The sequence below is a fragment of the Mizuhopecten yessoensis genome, unplaced genomic scaffold (assembly GCF_002113885.1).
Source record: "Mizuhopecten yessoensis strain PY_sf001 unplaced genomic scaffold, ASM211388v2 scaffold716303, whole genome shotgun sequence".
Lineage (NCBI taxonomy): Eukaryota > Metazoa > Mollusca > Bivalvia > Pectinida > Pectinidae > Mizuhopecten > Mizuhopecten yessoensis.
The window spans coordinates 351,391-374,999 of NW_018480049.1; the positions used below are offsets into that span (position 1 = coordinate 351,391).

The 23,609-nt window shown below is 34.7% G+C and overlaps 2 protein-coding genes across 2 annotated transcripts in view; one reads left to right on the forward strand and one right to left on the reverse strand.

Moving 5' to 3' along the window:
* The window catches only part of LOC110442837 (prostaglandin E2 receptor EP4 subtype-like), a 102,344-nt gene extending 97,088 nt beyond the window's left edge, over window positions 1-5,256 (forward strand). Inside the window, exon 5 of the mRNA XM_021486665.1 lies at window positions 5,081-5,256. Coding sequence (XP_021342340.1) covers window positions 5,081-5,121 — 41 coding nt within the window. The 3' untranslated portion in view covers window positions 5,122-5,256. The remainder of the gene's footprint in view (window positions 1-5,080) is intronic.
* A 6,496-nt stretch (window positions 5,257-11,752) lies between these two features.
* On the reverse strand, window positions 11,753-23,086 carry LOC110442829. Its single transcript, XM_021486641.1, has 12 exons — window positions 22,971-23,086; window positions 20,759-21,128; window positions 19,493-19,779; window positions 18,974-18,994; window positions 18,040-18,078; window positions 17,604-17,642; window positions 16,939-17,067; window positions 15,418-15,627; window positions 14,945-15,039; window positions 13,620-14,513; window positions 12,977-13,274; window positions 11,753-12,460 (listed from the first exon to the last, which is right to left on the reverse strand). Exons 2-12 carry the CDS (start codon window positions 21,126-21,128, stop codon window positions 12,089-12,091), a joined length of 2,754 nt encoding a protein of 917 aa, XP_021342316.1. The 5' UTR covers window positions 22,971-23,086; the 3' UTR covers window positions 11,753-12,088.
* Between the last annotated feature and the right edge of the window lie 523 nt (window positions 23,087-23,609).

Consider the following 23,609-nt stretch of genomic DNA (forward strand, 5'->3'; position numbering starts at 1 on the left):
GTGATCTTTTATAAGCATGTTATAATATTTTTGGAATTTAAACCAGCATCTACACGAACACGTACCTTTATTTGAATGATAACACATGAATGAAAACAGTAAAGAAAACATCATACGGTTTGGAAAGAAACCATAAATATTTGTATAATTTTAGTAATGTTCAAGGTTTAAGATCCTGATTACCATAGGATTATTTTAATATGTCCAGCAGTTCGTTGTAGCCAATACTACACATTAATTTCCAGCAGCCGTATCAAGGTCATCGGCTTACTGACATAATAAGACTTTAAAATTGTTGATTTTTAAGCTTAAACGTGTTTGTTAAGGAATTTAAATGTTTAAACAGGTGTTAAAAAAATCACTTTAGTTTGAAAAGCTTAATTAGTTAGAAATTGTGTCACTTACTATGCGCTTAAGCTTATGGAAGTTGATGCAACTGGGTCCATGCATTTCGTACGTCTTAGCTGATAATTGTAAACAGTACTAAAGATGAAATCAGTGTGACGCTGTCTGTTCACTGTACTTGTGTTTATGACGACTGGTGATGAAAATACTACCGTATCCTTATAGATAGGTCCTATATAAGACATTGACGGAATTGGGATCAAATTGTAGTGAATCTTTGTGCCTACCCGGGTTATAACATCACTTCTATGGTATACATCGGCACACCCTCTATAATCCAGTTGTTACGTTCACTTACGTCCTCTGTATCTCTGAAATATGTCATTGCAAAATTGAAGGCACGCGTCTAGCTATTTCATTGGTCTCGGGTCAAAACACCTGACCAATCGCCATGCCTTTTCAATATTACTGAGTTGCGACATCCGACTTCAAAGACAGGTAGTTTCAGTTACGCGACCTCGAAATTCTTTAACTGTACATCAAAGTATCAAACTAGTAGTTTTGTCTCATCCAAAGGTGGCGCACGCTGAGCAGTCAATTTTGCTTTGACATATCCCAGGGTTTAGAGAGCGAAAGTGAGTGGAACCCCTGGATTATCGAGGATGAAATCAGCACTGCGAACCTGTACTCAGTGTCACAAAGTATACCCAGATATTATTTCACACATTTCATAGCGATTAAACACAAATATTCAAAGGAGAGATTTAAAGCTGACATTATATGGTAAGAATCATCAGAGCTATAGTAAAATACGATTCCTTTACAAATGTCTCCCCAAGTAAACAGAGAGGGGATCATCGCCATATTTGTCAATTTACTCACCATCATCAATTTTCAGTAGCCAACCCACTCTAAGAGTGTACGTAAAATACCTCCATCACGTACACAACTGGCCAGACTGTTTGCAGGGAAATCAAGACTGCATGACTGTTGTTAACTCACAAATATGGCGATGATCAACTTCCTGTTTACAAGGTGATATATCGGTGTACGAACGATATAATTTCTGTTTTCTAGGGTATGTCTCGGTGTATAAATGATCGACTTCCTGTTTATTAGGGTGTGTCTCGGTGTATAAATGATCGACTTCCTGTTTATTAGGGTATGTCTCGGTGTATAAAGGATCGATTTCCTGTTTATTAGGGTATGTGTCTCAGTGTTGGAATGATCGACTTCCTGTTTATTACGGGATACCTCAGTTTAAGAATGACGTGAGTTCCTGTTTAATGGGGAGGCCTCAATGAAGATTTTCATTTAGAATAGCACATTGATGGTTCTGATCATGTACTGTAGATTATTTATCATGATGTATACCATACACACTACTAATGTATAATCACAGCACATGTATGGTTCACAGCCCTTCAAACAATATGAAGATTTCGTAGTACATGTTGTCCTGGATTTTACAGGAGTGATGCTCACTTCACCCCTGGATAATGCTATGCCAAAATCGAAGGCTCAGTATGCATGCACCGCCTTGTGATGATACTAAAAGCCTAGTTTCATCCATTGATGTACATCAAATAATTTTATCAGCCTAGCGATTTGTCAGGGTTTTTTTAATCGGAGACCAATCAAATATCTTAATTAGCGACTTTAATTTTGCCTGAACATATTACAGGGGTCGTAGAGCGTAAGTGGGAATAAGTGGACGTAACACTTCGAGTATCGAGGGTAAGGACATGTATACTTCTCAAATGTGTCTGTTTTTATATCAAATCGTGAACATTACTATGCATTACCAGTGTAATTATTTTCATTGTATTGATAACGTGGCAATATTACACAGATGCAAGAGGATCAAAATGAATGCTTAGAACTCTTTTGTGTTCGAGGTAAACAAGACTTGAATTGATTTAAAGTATGTTAACGTACTTCCTTTTGCAACAAGGTTGCCAGAATACACCTGTAACAAAATATAACTGATACGGAGGATAGGGGCCATACATTACAAAATTCAACTAACTAAATATTTCAAGAGATTATTTGTTTCTAAAGTGGAATTCAGATGGATTTTCTTTTTAAACATTAATAGAATTATGAATTTCATCTACATTACTTCAATATGAACATGAAAGTCATCTTCACACTTTTTCCGTTTGATAATCATCTGCGATAGTGATATGGTTAAAAAACACATTGACATTGAAGTATAAAACACAATTTGTAAGGAGTGCAGTTTTACTCATTCAAAGTGATATCACCAATTCTATGATATTCTGATTGAGTATACAGCACATTTGTTTCGAACAGAAGATGGCATATCTAACATCACACGGTGATATCAGCAAAGTAGATTAAAAAGGCAAACGACGCTCCCCGTATTCGCACGTTTTCAGACAATATGTTCAAATCAAATTATGTATAAGAACATCAAATTCATATAATAATAAGTAGCCAAATACAAGTGGCTACCACACTACAGGAACCCAAAACTACAGGTGTGGCGATGGACACTGGACCTGGGGTATTGCATGCGCAATGGATCACAGGAAGTAGTTAGCCTAGCTGCTTTGAGATCCCCTGCGTTAGTAGAAAGGGTAGCTTTGAGATGGTGTGTCTAACCCTAACACGTGCTAAAAGGCCGGGTGTGGTTAGAATTAACTGGCTCCTTAAACTCCGGGAACCAAAATCAACAGGTGTGGCGTGGGGATTGACAACGGGACCAAGAGGTATGGCATGCGCAATGGATCACAGGAAGTGTTTAGCCTAGCTCCTTAGAGAGTAAGTATAACGGTGGGTGTGAGATGGTGTGGCTAACTCTAACATTAAGCCGGGCCGAGGTTAGAACTAACTGTCATTAACGAGTAACACGTAACCATCTAATTCACGACCTAATTCTCACGTTGTGTGCTAACTAACAAAGGACAAAGTATCTAACACTTTTCCTCTATTGATATAAAAATTAGTTAATTTATTTTTGCGTTTACAGTATAATCTAATACAACACAAAAGTGTTGAAATAGGACTTGGAAACGAGTTTTACAACTTAAAGAAATCCTTCTTCACCTCTATTAACGGGTGGAAACGAGTTTTACAACTTATAGAAATCCTTCTTCACCTCTATTAACGGGTGGAATTTTACCAAATCTCAATGGTCGTTTTTTATTAGGCTTATTTTACTGGTAGACTTATATCGGTTGTTTTCTGTCTTGTTAACTTTAATTTAGTTTAGAATTTGTTGAAAATTTCATAAATGACAATATCTACTTAAATACGCTGATTTTAAGCTGCATTGAACAATGGGTCTAAGCTAATTAACAGATGTGACAGCGTGATAATTAGGTTACGATTTGTGTATAAAATAGCAAGCTGTCAAACTCATTATATATTAGCTTTCGTATTGTAAGATTTTAATTAACTATATGTTGTACAGTATCACTCCTGACTGTTGTACCTTTCTTGTGGAACTGATCGTTCGCTACCGCGTAGTGATCGAATGTACAAGTCATATTTCATATAATAACGCTCGCTGAGCCGTTCCACCAAAACCAACTTTCTTTGACTAGTAAGAACTGCTTTTAGTTTCAGGAAATGTATCAAAATACATACTATGTACTGATTTTCAGGACCGCGTGGAGAAATACCTGTTCCGGGTTTTTTTTATTTCATATTCGGAAATATTGATGATGAGTTGTTTCAGACTAATATCAGAAATGACTTACAACACTTCCGGAATATGAAATTAGAAATACCACAGATTCTTCGCCTTCCTGTCGCAATAGACATGATATATTCTATTTCTAAAATTAATAATATGTGGTCATAAAAGTAACTCTACCGATAAATGGTATTTTAAAATTGTACCCTGGCATGCTAAGGCAATTTATATCTCTGAAGCGTCTTCTTGTTTGTATTTCAAACAGCGTACGATCAAAAGTCTTTGAACGTGCCTGGCGGGATAAGTAGTATAATGACCATAAAGTATTTTAACGACTTTTCGTAATGATGAAAACTTACTGGAAGCTATATAAAGTTATCTGATGATGTCATTATCGTGTAAGCCTAGCTCACGTTAACGTGAGAATAAAAAAAACAGTTATAAATAGATAACAGAGTAACGCACATGCAGAGCTGCTATATAAATAATCATCAAAACGGAAAAGAGAAAGGAACAAACAAGAAAAATATGTTCCCTTCGCAATATAATATAATTAATATCACTTCCGTATGATGATGATAGCATGTTACCGTTAGTCTTGATGGTATATGAAGGGAATTCAAATGACATCTTTTGTTTTTATTTTACTGTAATAATACTTAAATAAAGGATGTCAGAAACCTGAATCATCTTTTAATTCATTCACAAGACGTCAGATAAGGTATATCAGTTGATAAAGAAAAGAAACATCAGAAAAAGACATCACCATCCAACACAAGAACACGAAACTTGTGTTTACGGTATTATCTTACTTAATTAAGAATATCATCAATGCGGAAATTTCTGCATAGTTTCGGCGCGCTTTCGACATGGATTTCTATTATCTTTAATTATTGTACCGAGGTTGAGTCATATACTAATGAAATAGCAATAGGGTACAGTAAAATATTTAATTGTTTGACTTTCTGCATCGACAAAAATAATGTTTCAATTGAATATTCCTAATTGTCTTTTCCTTGTGAATGTTTCTTTATTTTTACCCTTTTTTAGACACTTTGTTTTTATTTTCAGCCCGTCGACTGTCACACAGACCTCCAGAAAGTAAGGTTTAAACGACCTCGAGGGACAACAACACAAAACAAAGTCGGCTTTATTACTGACAGCTCAGTGCTATTAAATCATTCCGGGGGAAGTGCTTCTCGTATTTGTGTAAAATTTTCTCTTTTGTAATAAAACTATGTTATCCTATGATGAAGGTTATTCAACTTGTTATAATTGCAGGCAATTTGAACAGGTGTTTAGGCGTTCGTTTCATGTTGACAAAATTAAATAGATAAAATAGCATATGATTGTTTTTCGTTTTATCGGGTTTAACGTTCTTTAATTATATAAGTCAAAATAAGATGAGTGTTAAAGGAGAACAAATCAGATAGGTACCTGAAAACCCCCAGAAGTAAGAGGTTCCAAGTGATTTCAGTGGGGGCAGCAGATACAATTTAAATCTTGTAGTCTTCAATTTGCCCAAAGCAGAAGACAATGAAGTAAAAACTCATACAAAACAACGTGAGGTGAAAAACAGCATTACACCTAGGGTAACAAACAGCATTACACCTAGGGTAATAAACAGCATTACACCTATAGGGTAACAAACAGTATTACACCTAGGGTAACAAACAGCATTACACCTAGGGTAACAAACCAAACAGCATTACACCGAGGGTAACAAACAGCATTACACCTAGGGAAACAAACAGTATTACACCTAGGGTAACAAACAGCATTACTCCTATATGGTAACAAACAGCATTACACCTAGGGTAACAAACAGCATTACACCTATAGGGTAACAAACAGCATTACACCTATAGGGTAACAAACAGCATTACACCTATAGGGTAACAAACAGCATTACACCTAGGGTAACAAAGGCAGAAAATATTATTATAATCCTCATACAAAACAATGTCGAAAACGAAAACATCATAAAATCTGTATTTTCATCTGTATATCTTATTTTCATCTTGAGAAACTGAAGCAAAAAGCATTTATTTTTTAAAACTTCGTTATTTGTACTAAGTAAATAAATGAAAAATTATATACGCCCTTTGTGTTTCGTTTTAATTTCCAGAATGATAACGACTCTTAACATTAAACATACCATTTCAATTATGGGACGCTGATTAAAGACATCTATTGGACTATATTCGAATTATCATGTAGAGACTTAAATATAGGAGCTCCAATTTACAGTCCATACTACCAGACCTAGCGCAAGGAACGGACTACAATTAACGAAGAAACATTACCATTGCCTTAACCAGCGCAATGAAGGAACACCAATGAACAAGTATTATTGCCCTACCTTCCGAAATGAACAATTAATATTACCCTACCCAGAACATTTGGTATAAAAAAATCATTGACAATACGTATGGTATTATGACAACACTGACAATACGTTTGGTATTATGACACCACTGACAACTCGTATGGTATTATGACACCACTGACAATACGTTTGGTATTATGGTATCATTGACAATACGTATGGTATTATGACACCACTGACAATATGTTTGGTATTATGACACCACTGACAATACGTATGGTATTATGACGACACTGACAACACGTATGGTATTATGACACCACCCCCAATATGTTTGGTATTATGGCACCACTGACAACACGTTTGGTATTATGACACCCCTGAAAATACGAATGGGATTATGACCCCACTGACAACACGTATGGTATTATGCCACCACTGACAACACGTATGGTACTATTACACCACTGACAATATGTTTGATATTATGACACCACTGACAATTCGTTTGGTATTATGACACCCCTGAAAATACGAATGGGATTATGACCCCACTGACAACACGTATGGTAATATGACACCACTCGTATGGTATTATGACATCACTGACAATATGTTTGGTATCATGACACCACTGACAATACGTGTGGTATTATGACACCACTGTCAGTGTCGTCATAATACCATACGTATTGCCAGTGGTGTCATCATACCATACGTATTGTCAATGATACCATAATACCAAACGTATTGTCAGAGGTGTCCTAATAACATACGTGTTGTCAGTGGTATCATAATACCAAACGTATTGTCAGAGGTGTCCTAATAACATACGTGTTGTCAGTGCTGTAATTATATCATACGAGTTGTCAGTGGGGTCATAATCCCATTCGTATTTTCAGGGGTGTCATAATACCAAACATATTATCAGTGGTGTCATAATACCAATCGTATTGTCAGTGGTGTAATAGTACCATACGTGTTGTCAGTGGGGTCATAATCCCATTCGTATTTTCAGGGGTGTCATAATACCAAACGAATTGTCAGTGGTGTCATAAGACCAAACATATTGTCAATGGTGTCATAAAACCATACGTATTGTCAGTGGGGTCATAATCCCATTCGTATTTTCAGGGGTGTCATAATACCAAACATATTATCAGTGGTGTCATAATACCATTCGTATTGTCAGTGGGGTCATAATCCCATTCGTATTTTCAGGGGTGTCATAATACCAAACATATCGTCAGTGGTGTCATAATACAAAACGTATTGTCAGTGGTGTAATAATACAATACGTGTTGTCAGTGTCGTCATAATACCATACGTATTGTCAATTGTCTCATAATACCATACGTGTTGTCGGTGTCGTCATAATACCATACGTATGGTATTATGACCCCACTGACAATACGTTTGGTATTACGACACCACTGACAATACGTGTGGTATTATGACACCACTGTCAACACGTATGGTATTATGCCACCACTGACAACACGTATAGTATTATGACACCACTGACGATATGTTTGGTATTATGACATCACTGACAATATGTTTGGTATAATGACACCACTGACAATACGCATGGTATTATGACACCATTGAGAATATCTTTGGTATTATGACACCACTGTCAGTGTCGTCATAATACCATACGTATGGTATTATGACAACACTGACACTACGTATGGTATTATGACACCACTGACAACACGTATGGTATTATTACACCACTGACAATACGTTTGGTATTATGACACCACTGACAACTCGTATGATATAATGACATCACTGACAACACGTATGTTATTATGACACCACTGACAATACGTTTGGTATTATGACACCACTGACAACACGTATGGTAATATGACACCACTGACAACACGTTTGGTATTATGACACCACTGACAACTCGTATGATATAGTGACATCACTGACAACACGTATGTTATTATGACACCACTGACAATACGTAGTGTATCACTGACAAGTATGTTCTTATGACATCACTGACAAAACGTGTGGTATTATAACATCAATGACAACACTTATGGTATGATGACCTCACAGACAACACGAATTATTTAATGACATCGATAACATCACGTTTGGTATTATGACATCCAAGACATCACGTATGGTATTATGGCATAATTGACCATTTGACAACACTTTACGACATCGCTGACAACATGTTTGATGTTATGGCATCACTCACACCATAAATGTAAATACTGGTAACATTAACAATAATACATGTGTGATTAGAAATAACAAAAAACAACTTTGATCAAGATAACATTTTAATTATTTTCACAACAATCACGGTCATGATGTCTCTCATTTGTTGAGGTATTTTATTTTTTATTTTTAATGTTGATGTATTCTTGATCGACGGTGAAAACATGTACCCGGACATTTGAACCAGCAATATGTTCTCGGATATGTGTACCACTTGATTAGATTAAGATCATATCAGTATTAAAAAAAATACTTTAGTTATAAAAACAAACAGACTACCGCAACAAGCATTGTACCAACAAAATAGGCTGACCCCATGTCACTTTAGGCGTGGGATAAAACCAACATGATGAGTACACATTGTCATTATAAACCTTGAATGGACACCAAGCTGGATGTTAGCAAACATTTGTTTGAACTGTAGGAGTACAGGTTACAAGTACAAGACGACACATGCTACAAATACTAGACACACACTATTCTTTAAAACTTGAGTATATTGGCTAGTAAGTGAGTATTTAGTTGGCAATTTTTATTGTAAGACTGGGTTAAATCATGCTGTGCAAATTTTTGATTTCATATAATTATCTTAATCTTAAGACTCTATAGTTTATACATTCTGATCAAAAAACATATCTTGATCTACGCTCCGTTCCGTAAACGACACTCTGCTAAGTCAAGTAAACCAGTATATGGTTTACCATGCTATGTTGTTACGTATTATATCTATACTGTAAACCTGTATGACTGTCCAGTGGCATGAAGCAAAGTCCATGTTTTATGATAAACTTAAGAGTATGTATACATGATAAGTGTTACTCTGTGATACATATATTATAGTTAACCGTTTCTGTATATGTCCAGTGGTTTGTAACAAAATACATTTTTTATGATAGATTTAACAACAAGTATCCAAATCAAGTGCTGTGTTATGAATATATGTATTAAAGAGTATGATAAGGCACGCACTATTAAACGATAACTTTCCGGCAGTTTCGTTCTAAGGGAGATAATCCAAACTAGTATACCACAATATCATAGTACAAAATAGATTCTAAATAAAATAGAAACAGTATTCAACATTACAACAAGATACAAACGTCATCAACTGTAACCAAGAAGACAGCAAAACAGGAATTACCACATGATAAATGCTCACAAAAATCTGGAGAGAAAAAAAACGATGTTCTTGAATGGTAAACCTGTTTTTTTTATATTTCCTTACCATAGTCAATATTTTTTAACATGATAATCACTGAAATATTAAAAATAAAAAACCCGGGTCCTGATGTAAACTTTTACATTTTTTCAACACAAATTAAAGCTTCTTTCTTAGCAAACATCAAAGCATAAAAATATAAATAGTTACTCCCGATTTAACCTTTTGAGTTAGCCCTTCATTAGGGGTTAAATTGTTATGTCACATCTATATTTGTTTACATGAACTTCGCATCAACTTTTATCGTTCTACTGAAAATTATCTACGATTTTGACTCCCTGTTTTCAAATATGGATGTGATAAAAGATGAAGAGCATTTAGTCCCTGATAAAGAATTAAGCCCGAAAGATTGGACCAAAAGTGACTTGATATTTATTTTCTTACCATTCCGGTAAAAACAAAATGATAAACATTAAGACTGAGTTAGTAGTTTTACTATGGAGGAAAACAAACCCTACACTCGTAAAATAAAAGCTATTACATTAGTTTGTTGTTCGAAACGTTTTTCTCCCACAACCGTTATAGGATTTTGTGAATCCCGACTCAATTCAATTCGTTTAATGACTTAAGGCCTTAAAGACCATCAGTATACAATACATAATCATACATGGGAGAGCAGCATGGATAACAGTTCAGTGTATAATGTAGAGTAGGAGATTATGATCTAAGCTTATTTGATTCAAAAGTTAATTAACTAAGACGACATATATATCTAATATTCTTAACACATAGTAGTTCTATCAATTTAAACATGGATATTTGTTTTTCCAGTAGACTCATTGGATACACCTTTTAGACATTGTTGAACATTTTGATTCCACACTAGTGGGTAATACCCTTGACGTTATTTTATTGGTCATTTTTTCTTATAATGACGTCATGCAACAATCCTCTCCGACATCATTTACCAATGTAATGTAATAATAGTTCATCTCATTTTTGGGGGGAAACTAGAATGACGTATTTCCAAGAGAAACATATGGTTTTCTAGATAGGATCTGATTATTGTTGCTGAAAATGCAACCAAACTAGTGATGATTGATTATCATGGTTATCTTACTCTCGTAAGTCTATTATCATATTATCATATTGTTAAAGGAACTCGGTAAACCTCGTGTCTTTATACAACTAACTTGAGTTTGATAAACATGCTAATCAACCATCGTTAGGGAATCTTCATGTGTCAACCAAATGTGTGATAATTGTAATAATGGCTGAATAATGATTAGGTAAAATCCTGCTTGGCAGCATTTGAACAATATCCGCACTTTTTATCATCGATGACCTAATCCAAACCAGTTTTTGAAATCTGACTTGGTGTCTTTCAATGTACGTAAGACTGTCATTGTGGAAAGGTGGACTTTTCAAATTCATCAGAAAATTTCCTGAGAAATGAGTGTAATTTAAACACAACACAGTAATTAATGAATTGAATATAGTTTTTCCTGTTTCACATATTGGGTTGTTTTCACATATTGGCACGCTACAAAGTGTTCTTCCCAAATAAAATCGTAAAAAATACCCCCCCCCCCCCCCAAAAAAAAAAAAAAAAACCGTAAAAAAACCCGTAAAAAACATTTTTGATAGAGTAGTGTTTAAGCTGTTAGGTTTTCTGATGAAATACTTCAAAAAACAAACCACCTCCATCCCGTACCCTCTGTTTTGGGGTCAAAATTCAATGTGTAATAAGTTATCATAAACAGGGCTAAAAATCCTCTTCTTTTTAACATGAAATGGTTTGATGAAAAATTATCTCATCAGCATTGACAATATGTCAATTGTAAAACAAAAGTTTAGCCTTCTAGAATATATGATTACCAAGATATCTGATCTGAAAGATGGAAAAGGAATAACGGAACATTTAGAGCAAAACAATGTTAGTTTAGTTTTACTACTAAAAATGTGAAAATAGTCCTTTGAAAGTTCTTAATTTTACAATCTGCGCAATAACCACATTTAAAGAACGTTAATTGATGATTGAAAAAAACTACTGTAAATGATCCGTATTTTTTAAATCCATAACTTCATTTTACATGTCAAAATGTAAGGATAGATTTGGAGCTTTATCAATGAGTCTAAAACAAGACTTCACGTATCATTGACTCATATTGGCCGTACTACCTGAATGTTTCAGAACTTATCATGATTTGAATATAATAAAAGTATGAAGGTTTCGATATCAACAACACGTAATCCGTGACACTAACATACACTATGCACTGTTCCTTTATACGAAAATCAAATAAATATTGCACTCAATTACATATGTATGTCAGCTTGTTTACCATCTTAAAGAGCAAAAAGCCGAGAACTGTTTCTCCAATTCCTGCACAATGAAGGAACAGTCTGGTCTATTTTCAGCACATGCATCTAGACACAGCGGTAGAATAATCCCAAACGCCTCTTCCGGTTCTGGCTCAAGCGGGGGTGTTTCACCTGGCTTACACGTGATCTTTTCACAGTACCACATCTCCCAGAGAACCAAACCGAGGCTGTAAACGTCAGAATTTGTGGAATATTTTTCCGCTGACAGTACCTCGGGTGCACAGTATTGCCTCGTCCCGTAGCCTGCTGCCATATTAGCCATTTCCTCCGTATGTCCAACAGCACATATTTTCACTATATCTTGTGCTCCATCGAGACCTTGCTTCACCTAGAATGAGGACATGAAATGATCTTAGCTTAATGTTTTATAAACTTTTACATAAGCAGCCTTATTTCACTGCAGTTAATCTCATACCCAATCTGTCTATATGTAAAGCGTGGGACATCACTTTTCTAGATCTAATACTTACATAGGAAGCGGGTATAAAATTAATCAAGTCTACCATATATAGGTATATGGGATACGATATTATACGTATGAGTGCAGAATATGGATTAGACCCAAATTATATACCCTCTGCTAGAATGTACATCTGATAGAATCCATTTTTCACAGAACTGCCTTCTCCAGAATTCTGCAATACGTTCGACTACACTTTTACATAATTTTATAACCAATTTTCAGTTATATCATAAAGAATGATTATTCTTATATTGGAATTTAGTTCCTTTAAATTTGAGCAATGGTTCATTTTGGCAAAATGTCGTCTGCGTATAAATATTTTTTGAAACACATGTTGAATGAAAACAGTAAACGTTTCAAAAAGACACATGATATATGTACCAGAAAATTGTGGGGTTTGACGTCACGATGTACAAATCCGTTTTCGTGCATGAATTGTAATCCCTTCGCTGCACCCAGCACATACTCCAGCCTCTTCTTTCCGCCGTCTGCTACCCAGCTAGTCCGTAAAGCTGTGTCTGTGTGGAGATCCATGATCACTTCGTCAAGTGAAACGTCACACCTCTCCATCCCAATGACAAGATCGTGAGCGTGTTCCTGGGCGACGGGCCACGTATCTTGCAGCAATAGAAAATGACCTTTTTTGTCCTGTTCCTCTTTTGCCTTTGTTGTCAAAGCTCTAAAGAAATAACAGGACGTATAAGACAAAAATTATAGCAACATGCTTTAGACAAGTGCTTATCTATTTACATAACATTACATTCAAATATAATAGATCGTTATGATAGCAAAATACAAATATATATAAATCGTAGATCGGTTTAGATCTATATATAAAAAACATTTATCCCTTCTATTCGGTAACACAGAACAAAATCTCTACATAGTGATGTAAGAGTATCGTAGAGGAACGGGAATTAGGATTTAATTTTAACTAGATTGCCCTTAATATCTGGCATTATGGTAACATTAAACAATATCTCGAGCTAATTTCTAGTTAAAGACAACAGTTATAACATCATACCTTAACATAATCACTTCACGGTATATATCTGTGTGCTGGGGCAAGCCTCCCGAAGTCGGGCTCTTCCCTTGGCGGTGTCGGACAAAACAGTCCTTTGAAGCCTCTTCGAACCCGCCACGAAACTCGTGTTCCATCACATCTTTGACATATATCTTATAAAGTTTCTTCACGTCATTGTCCGCGATAGCTGCTAGACGCTGATGCCTACTGGTGGTCTGCACATCAACCATTGGCCTTATGTTTGTGATCTTCCTTGTCAAGTCACGCTGCATTTTCAAGAACTCGATCCTTTTTTGTCTTTCAATGTCTGCCTGTCGTTCGCACCAGTCTGCGAGCAGGTTAATGGCAATATCACTTCCTCTGCTCGGGTCTTTACAGATGTACACCAATTCCTCTTCAAACGTTCTGATTGGTACTTGTACCACAGCGACATGCGTCATCACAAGTCTACCTACAGCAACAATTATTTCGTTACGTCCGACGTAATTTTCCAATGAAACGTCATCCTTTTCCACGAGTTTAGTTTTTTTCTTCAATTCGCTCTTGTGTTCTTCGAGTATTTCTTCTATCTTTGAAGCATATTCAGCTTTGATATTTTCACATTCGGGCGTTTCCAATGCCTCTGCTATTGCAGTGTACGTGTCGGGAGCATTTGGTGTTTTCTTTCTATCTGTAAAGTATTTTTTGAGGGCCTGTTTTCTTTTCTGTGCAGCTGCAAGGAGTTTTTGATAAAAAGATGATTTTCTGTTTGACAATTTTTCAACTTCTTTCTCAAGATTTTTTATGTCTTCCTCTGCATGCTTTTTGATCCCTTTCAAGCACTCGTCGAATGACAACCAGCTGTATCCTGCCCCGAAGTACGCAGCAATACCCTCCAACAATTTTGTAAGCCAGCTGTGGAATTTAATAGACAGGTAAATTATATTTTAAAATAACACGTGAGGTACAATTATAGGTCACACCAAAGATGGTGCAAAAGTAATTCTGTAGCTGGAGTCAAAGTAACGATTACGATGTAATCTATGTACCAACGGTGAATTAACTCATTGTACGTCCTACGATAAAATCATTGTACGTTTCTGATACGGCCTTAACATAGTAAAAGATTAATTTCTCTGTATGAATCTTATACTTAGTAACTCCCTAGATAGTACTTTAAGCAACTACTATAAAGAATTTAAGTTAATTGAGTAAACCCTGTAAATTGATTTATTTGCGTACTGCAAGTTCACATTTATATCATAATCAGAATCACCAATCAGTGATATGCTTAAGATATTAAAGGATTATGTCTACCTATTTATTTACATAATTACACTACATACAAGCAATGTTCCTCTATATTCCGTCGATTGACAAGCTCGAGGAAGGTCCAGATCGTATCCTTAAAACCGTTGATGTTTCCTTTTCCTCTCAGCATCTGAATAATACACAAAACTACAGAATACTGGTATAGTGCAAGGCAGAAGACAATATATTGTTACAATCTACAGCAAAACATGTAAGGAACTCCACGCGATAATCTAAAGCCACTGATTAAAGTTACCGTGACACAATTTATCGGAGAAAACTGAGGTTGAAATTGAAGTCATAAAAATTCATAAATGTTGTAAGTTCATTGATAGGAAAAGATTAAAAATTCCAAAGACTATTATTTATGTCAAGTACAAGCGTACGAAGCCTTTTTCCGACTGCTTCTCATCTCACCAGGCGTATGTGTTTAGTATAATGAACAATGCTTAGAAAAATAGTATTGGTATAATGAACTATATTTAGTTCTATGAATAAATAAATGTACCTTTCTACATGATATCATGTGGAGCTGACGGTCGGTCACGATAGGCCAAGTTTTCTGTATTTGTTTCAAAATAACCTTCTTCCTAGGTTCGCCGCTCGGGTCTTCGTCCAGCAAGTCACAACGGTTCAACAAGAACATAACCGATGTTGGGTTGAATGCACCACCATGTTGTGCGATTTTATCCTCTATGCCTTTTAGCAAAACGTCCAACTGAATCATTGCAATGAGGACAGTTTAATACATCCATCCGAACATCATTATGAGCGGCTTTTTTTATATATATATTTGGTTATTAATACCATTTCCTTGTTTTAAATTTGTCTTGGATTTTTCATTGTTTCGTTTTTTTTCTCGTTTTTCGATCCATATTTTTAAATTAAAAGGAAAATGTGCAACGAATACTAAAATACAAAATACAAATAACATAAATACTCAGTGGCAAAAATCACCCAAAAATACAGCGGGCAAAATCGCTTATAAACCTATAAACGTATAAAATAAATGTATATGTAATAGCATGGGTATATTTATAATTTCTACAAGTATGGTATTTTTTTTTATTTATGTGTCTCAATCTTATTTATGAGATATTCCATCCTTCGGTACCAAATATTAAAAGAGACTGCTTCCTTGATTTTTTCCACAACACGAGATAGGTTATTAAGTCGGATTTAAACTGCATTCGTGTTAGTGTTTTGTTGCTAAGATATTATTTATTGATATAATATATATTTATTTATGGTGATAAATGATACAAAAGGTTCCTTATGCATTCTTACAAAAAATCATACTTTAATGAAAAAAGAAATGTCCAGGTCAGTGAAAGAAATGTGTAATATTAGCAAGACTCCAACTATTGTTGCATAGTGTCATCTTTCCTACGACATCACGATATGAAATCAACTGCAAAATGTTACTATCAAAAAAAAGGACAAATAGAAAATCGAAAAAGTCATGTTTATAGTACAGCGAAGGATAAAAGTGTTCCTGTTGGTTACATTGTAAGTAACTATCAATGTTTACGGCCTAGCTGATGAAGAAAGGCCTGTGTAGTGTCCTGGTTCAAATTCATGATGATGCGTGTGACCGACGTAGTCAATAATTGTTTGGTTATTTAAAGAAAACACATCGGCCATATATCCGAATTCTTTAACAGTCTTGACAAGCTCTTCAATATATTTTGTCTCTTTGAAAGCCAAATTAAGTCTGGCAGGAGAGGAATACGGCAAAAGCCAATCATATTTGATGAAAATAATTTTCGTTCTTACGGCATGAATAAATTTATTATTTATATTTTTAATATGCCGAAACATTAATACCATGCCAATCTGCAAATAATAGAAACTAGTGTTTCGTCGAGGAAATACTAATTGTATCAGAACGAGAAAATTGTTTCCATATCGTCAATCGTAGGGTATGTGTGATACAAGTTCATGATCTTAACATGGCCGTTACTTCATTGTTTGATAAGCATCGTATTGGAGTGGTAAACAATTCATATTTAATCATGTGTATTTTTACCGTATCTCTGATGATAGCAGAACAGTCGATGACGATAATGAAGTGGTGGTAATCAGGTATGTTCTCAAGTACCTGCGTCGCCCCAGCGTCGAATAATCCAGGTAGATCAAGGAATACAACTGGCAGGACCTGCCAAAAGAAATATATTATAAAGAACAAGGACAATCAAAAATTGCACATATTTGCAATATCGAATTAGAAAAAAATTATCAAAGTCAGTGAAGTGGAAAAAAAATAGGTCAAAATGACAAACATATGATTTGTTAGTGTGGTACTACTCAGGATATCTTCACATATAAAATTCCATTAAAGCTGGAATTCTAATATGTAAGTAATTTGGTTGATCGAAAGTCCAAGAAGCTGAAAATATAGGTCAGAGTGACCAACATTTGTCTTATTTATATAGTACTTCGCAAGATGTGTGCACATCTAATATCGGAGTAAATGGAGCAAAACTACGAGATAAACCAAGCTATCTAATCGACGGACACATACAGACGGACTGAACAAAACGGTAAGCGCTTAATAATAAACAGTTGTTCTCAAACTACATCTGTCAGTTTCAATTTACTACAAAATAACATAACACTTGAACGTAGGTTAGAAATGCTTGGGCTAACCATTTGATCATAATATTTGCCTAAATGCAAGCTTGAAATACTCACTGGGTCAGATGTGTCTGGTTGATCCGCCGGTTCCCTATTCTAAAAAAGATAGCACTTTATGCAGTTATCCTGCGATATCAGTTTCAGAAAGAATTTGTTCCTGCGTATTTCAACTTATTCTGCTGTTTTTTTCTCCGAATTGTTTGATAAACTAAAAAATAAATTATTGACAAATTTCTGTCTTCGATGCGGCTAAGTATAAATAAGGCCAATACTCATTATATTATATAATCTATAAACCATAGTCACTGTAAATTTGCAATGTTATTATCATTATGACTTACTGATTGTTATCGAGATCACACAGTAAAATTCCATGTTATGTCCTCCAGAATAATTTCAAATCTGGAAAATGCGTTTTATAAAACAGTGACGTTTATGATTCATACCGTATATATATTACATTGTCTTTGTAGAAAGAAGCTTGAATACTTACTGTTCCAACGACCTGTTTTACCGGAGTGTGATCAGGGTCCTGCGGTTAAAATTCAATAATGTTAAAGGGTCAAATAGTTGCACGTGCACGTAGCCAATGTTCATAAGAAATAGACAAACATACAGGTGTTCCTCATTGATTGTAGCGGCCAAGATTTTAAAAATTCTAATTAATCTACATAACGTAACTTGTAGACCGAAAATGGGTGTGTTTTATCTGGTGTGAACCACTTTTAAAAATTCACAAAGGGTTAGTCTCTAAAAGAAAATAATAATAAATAATAATAACAATAATATACTACGTTTATATAGCGCCCTATATAATTTGTAAAATTACTCTAAAGTGCTTTACAACATATGAATAATAGTATTAGTTATAATTGTGAAACAAAAACAAAGGCTTACAATCACTTTTATACATAAAGCAAGCAGTTAAGCATCGCAATGTGCGCATAAATGAATAAATAAAGGGTGGAAATTACAAGATGACAATATGTTTTTCTTTATATCTGTTGTTTGTAAATAAAAAAAATGTTCGAAAAATGCATCTCAACTCAACCAACATCCAAGGCATAAAAATTAAAATTCAAAGTTTGCAAAAAAATAAATCATAAGGAAATTAAGAAACGTAAAAGTGAAACCAAAACTTAAAGAACAATTCTTATCCCTAGTCTATTTATTAAAAACAATTGCTAATGTTTGCTTCACAAGATAATCACAGATAAGACATATACGTCTTACATAACCGTGGGAACACTGGCCTTAATATAATGCTGAGATACGTTCAGCTTGCACATCTCCGGAAAGTATTTTCCCAAGTGTATAAATGTCGGAAGAAAATATTAAAATCATCGTTTTAGCATGAAAATTAATTCAATATTCAAAGATAATGTTGAATATACATCTTCTCTGGAGGAAAATCGATTTGTACTCACGGACTCCCATTTGGAATTATCCTGAAAGAAAAGATAAAAGTCCTGCTTAACCTCACTGTACTACTTAAAAGACTACTTTTCTCGTTAAAAACTTAGAAGTCTTCAACACCCAAACATTAGCTATTCACGATGGATGTGCTTAGTCATTCTCTCGCACTTTAAAGCATGTTTTGCCGTTTATGAAGAGGAAGCATATTAATCCCTTGTATTTTGCAAAATATGATGTTTAGGGAAGCGGAGTTGGGCAGAAGACGTGAATGAGAGAAGGAGTAAGATAATGTTGACCTTAAACTAACTGGCAATATTTGCTCGAGTAGAAAAATATCACCTTCTGTGGAATCGTTTGGAAAGTGATTTTATTTGCTATACATGCATTCGTATACTAGCATTCAATGAAGGCATTCGCCTGATAATGTGTCTTGCTCTGCTTAGTCAAGACTTAAAACCAAGAATAGTTCATATCTAAGATATCAAACAAAGAAAGCACTATACAGAAGTTAAACGTAAGTGTCAACTTACCTGTAAAAGTCTCAATGGCCAGAAAATTTTAACTCTGGTCACAGTCTTGTCTACATCTTTTCCTCGTTTTATCACCTCTCTAAGGACCCTCCAACTTTTGTCGGTGGCGTCAGAAGACAGCGGATCAATATATCTATGTTTGTCTTCTCCAAAACATATTTTGGCGCACCTCCGATGACTGTTGTGGATCTCACACGAGACTAACGTAGTTTTCGCATTGTGATTAGGTAGGTAGGCACCACCCATTATCACGTTCAGCACGCTACTTTTACCGGCATCAATATCCCCTGTTGAACCAATTAATACAGAAAGATTCCCTTCACATCATGAAAATCAATGCTGAAAGGATGGCTGCCAATTTGGGCCTTCTGGTGGCTATCTACATATACCTTATGGGTTATGCCATGACAAAAGAACATGGTTTTTTCATAATTTTTATGTATTGTGTAACACTAATGCTGCAAATAATAAAATTGGCCAAAAATATAAGCACATAATAGATGAGTAGGTCACTGTGACTTAGTCATATAACGGCTTAATTATGTCAACAATTCTTCCTTTTTTGTGCCTAAATACATATGAGAACCCTACAATTATCTTACGAAAACTGTATTTATAAGTCCCAGAAGGCCCAAATTAGTTTCTACTGACTATGACAAGAAACATATAAAAACTATAATTAGGTATGTTGATAACATATTACAAGATAGCTTCTCAATCAGAAATAAAGTAAGTGGTTGTATTCGAAAAAGCCATTCAACATTGAAAAAGATATTTTGGATAGCAAAGTTGAATATCGTTCTTTTTCAAAAATAAATAGGTGATATTCAGATATAAATTTCATCGATGGAATATTTATAAAATTCAAATTTAATGTTACCCAATATATGTATAACACTGAAGAAAATATAAACCACAGTGAGTTTTCGTAAAATGTCTTCGTTAAAATATGAATATGGATAAACTTTAATTTATAAATTGTTTCTTATAAATGATATACTGCGCTTAAAAGGAAAAGGAGGGAAACATGCAGCTCCACTTTTGTGGATTTTCAATTCGATATTTTGATAAATGGATAATTTATATCCACAATGTGTCGTTTGAGTAAGTAGCTTTATAGGTTTATTACAAATAAAGTGTTATCTCGAGTCAGACAAGGTTTCATATCTCACCGTTATATCATCAATCAAACTCAAAATTACTTGTACAAAATGTATACCTGATGTTGTCACTTAAGCACACATTGATAAAGTGCAATGAGTTTACCTGTCAGGAGAATTCGGAGTTCCCTTGGTGATCCTGGACCAGTAAAGGAACTCTCCTCTGTGGAATTAGTTGGACTACTCGAATTTGAGCTAGTGGACGAATTGCTGTCTAGTCGTTCTAGGTTGTATCTGTCAGCTGACAAACATAAATCTTCAGAAGGTTTTAGGTCATTTATCCTTGTTTCAAGCATTTCTCCAATAGTGTTCACGCTTCCGTCGCTCACCTTGTTCTTCAGCATACTTAATGTGATTACGTTGAAAATGTCCATGTTCTTTCCATCCGTTAGCATGTTCATGGTTTTAATGTACATGGCGTGGCATTGCCCATAACATGGCTCCAGAGACTGGAACTTTTGAATTAGACGTGACATCTGGCAAAAAAGAATTAATTCAAACATTAGATTTAGATAAAGACGTGTTTACTCGTTAATGTTGATTTTGCTCTATAATCATTTTGTATAAATTCAAAATATCTATGTAAAATTTCTGGAAGAAATACCACAATAATCAAAAATATTTGTCATATTTAAAGGTACATTTATGCAAGTATGTAATGCATGACACGAAGAATAAATACGAGCATTTGTCATCGGCCTTTCGAGGTTTAAGGATGATTATTTTTTATCTAAAAACGGATTTTCTGCCTGAAATATTATAATGTGTAAGCGTGAAGTATAAAATGAATACAAATTGATATTTTACACAAGTGTCTTTTTAGCTATGCCATCATAGTTTGTAATAACTCGGTGGCGAACATGGAAAAATATCGTCGCAAAGAATAATCAAGAAAGAACATTAGAAAAAGTTATAAACACTGCTCAAAATAGAATATGTTTTTATCCTCTGAAATATGCAAGCAAAAACACAGCACACGGTGATTTTCCTTAATTACACAGTCACATATACAGACAGCAGGAACTGTAGACTGAACATGTTAAATGGCGAGATAACGATAAAGGAAAACTTGAATATAAGCAAGAGAAAGCGTATGTGCCAAGAAACTATCATTGGAACTTCAAACTGATAACACAAAGACAAAATATGGAAAAGGGAAATATTTGCAGGGAGACTTGACAACGTACAAGGTGGCCGGATGTTTCGGAAGTGTAAGCGTCTTCTCATTCATCGACAACACCCACCATGTAAATCAAGGTCATATAAAAGTAATATCACTTTTCCGAGTGACAACAAAATAACCATTTTGTACTTAGAACTTTTGAGATGTATCTAAACAAAACATTATTCATATAAGTATTCATATACTTGTGGAGTACTGTTACATCATTGCGTACCGCGCGCCGTCCTCGATATCCAGTGGTTACGCTCACTTACGCTCTCTGCACCCTGGGAATAATTAACTTTGTTACCAATATACAGTTATACTAGTTGCTCATTAAGTTACTACTGCCCGATTTGTAGGTCAGTGTTTCGAGAATCATTAATATCAAAATTCCTACGTATAAACACCATATGAGTGTAAACACCTACAAATACCATATGAAAACTATATTTCCGGTACAGTAAAGCTTGTTATGGATTATAACCGCAGGCGGTAAACAACAATGGTTAAAGTTTAATATAAGCGCGATATCACAGTAAAAAGGGAAGTAATACCGTTAATCATGGGTACATATGTGTATAATGTGACCTCAGGACATCTAAGCCGTTGGGCTATCAAGGACAATATGATTGGGCTAATCACTCTTTATACAGTTAGCGGGATGAGAGATTTACGTGAAGAAGGAAGTAGTGATAAACGATTCGTAGTATATGTGATAGATAAAATGATTCATTTATTTAAAGTTATTCAGTGAGCACATGCAAATAATTGATTTTATGAGATTTGAAAATATTTAATAGTCATAAACATTGTTTATCCTATCTACCCTTATACAAAATGTTATCACATTTATCATTGTATTATATGGATGAGTATATCTGTTTCTACTTGAGAGGTCTGTAACGGCTATATAGGCCAACTTACTTACCCCGATTAAAGTGTAATTAATGTTGTTTCAATACAAAAGACCATATTTAGTCGACCTACACATAAAATAAGACTAAAAAGAGGAGCATGATGTTAATCAGCAATATCAAAAACGAAATTCAGCACAAATTTAACAAAGAATATGATCAAAGCGTATAAAATCTTACTTTGTACAGTATATAGCTATAGTTCTCTGAAGCAAAGTAGGACAAAGTGTTACACTTACCTTGCCTGTCACTGGTTTAACGATTTCTACAGATTTAGTACTGTCCTCACATATCGATAAACAACCTGGCTGCCATCTAAACACAACTTAGAGTATGTACTTATCTAACAACAGTTATTCACTCAAACTAAAATAGGAGCAAGCCCATCATCAAAACTGATGACAGCAGAAGGTCACGTTACCTGTTCAGAGATACGAGTACACAGAGTAAATATCAAACACATATAGCTGATTGTTACATTAAGGAAAAGGAAAAAGTAAGTTTATAGTAAATCTCAAGCCTGCAAAATATAGTAAATCTAAGTTAGAATACTAGGTATCGGCATAATTATGTTTGAATATGTTTTCATGGTAAAATTCGAATCGTAGGCCATAAACTAGTGTAATGCATATTTACAGTGTAGGTTGTAGTTATTTTCTCATTCATATCGTCATAAATTCTATGATGAATATCTTACTTTTTTTTAAGTTTAAACGTCATTCTTTGATGACAATATGGTCAGTTCGGTAAGTAAATAATATCATCATATAACTACTTTATATATGGATTGATAAAGCCATGAGCCAACACTTGCATGATCTTTGCTTTAAAATCTAATATACATGTCATTTCCAGATACGGATATTTGCCATTGTGAC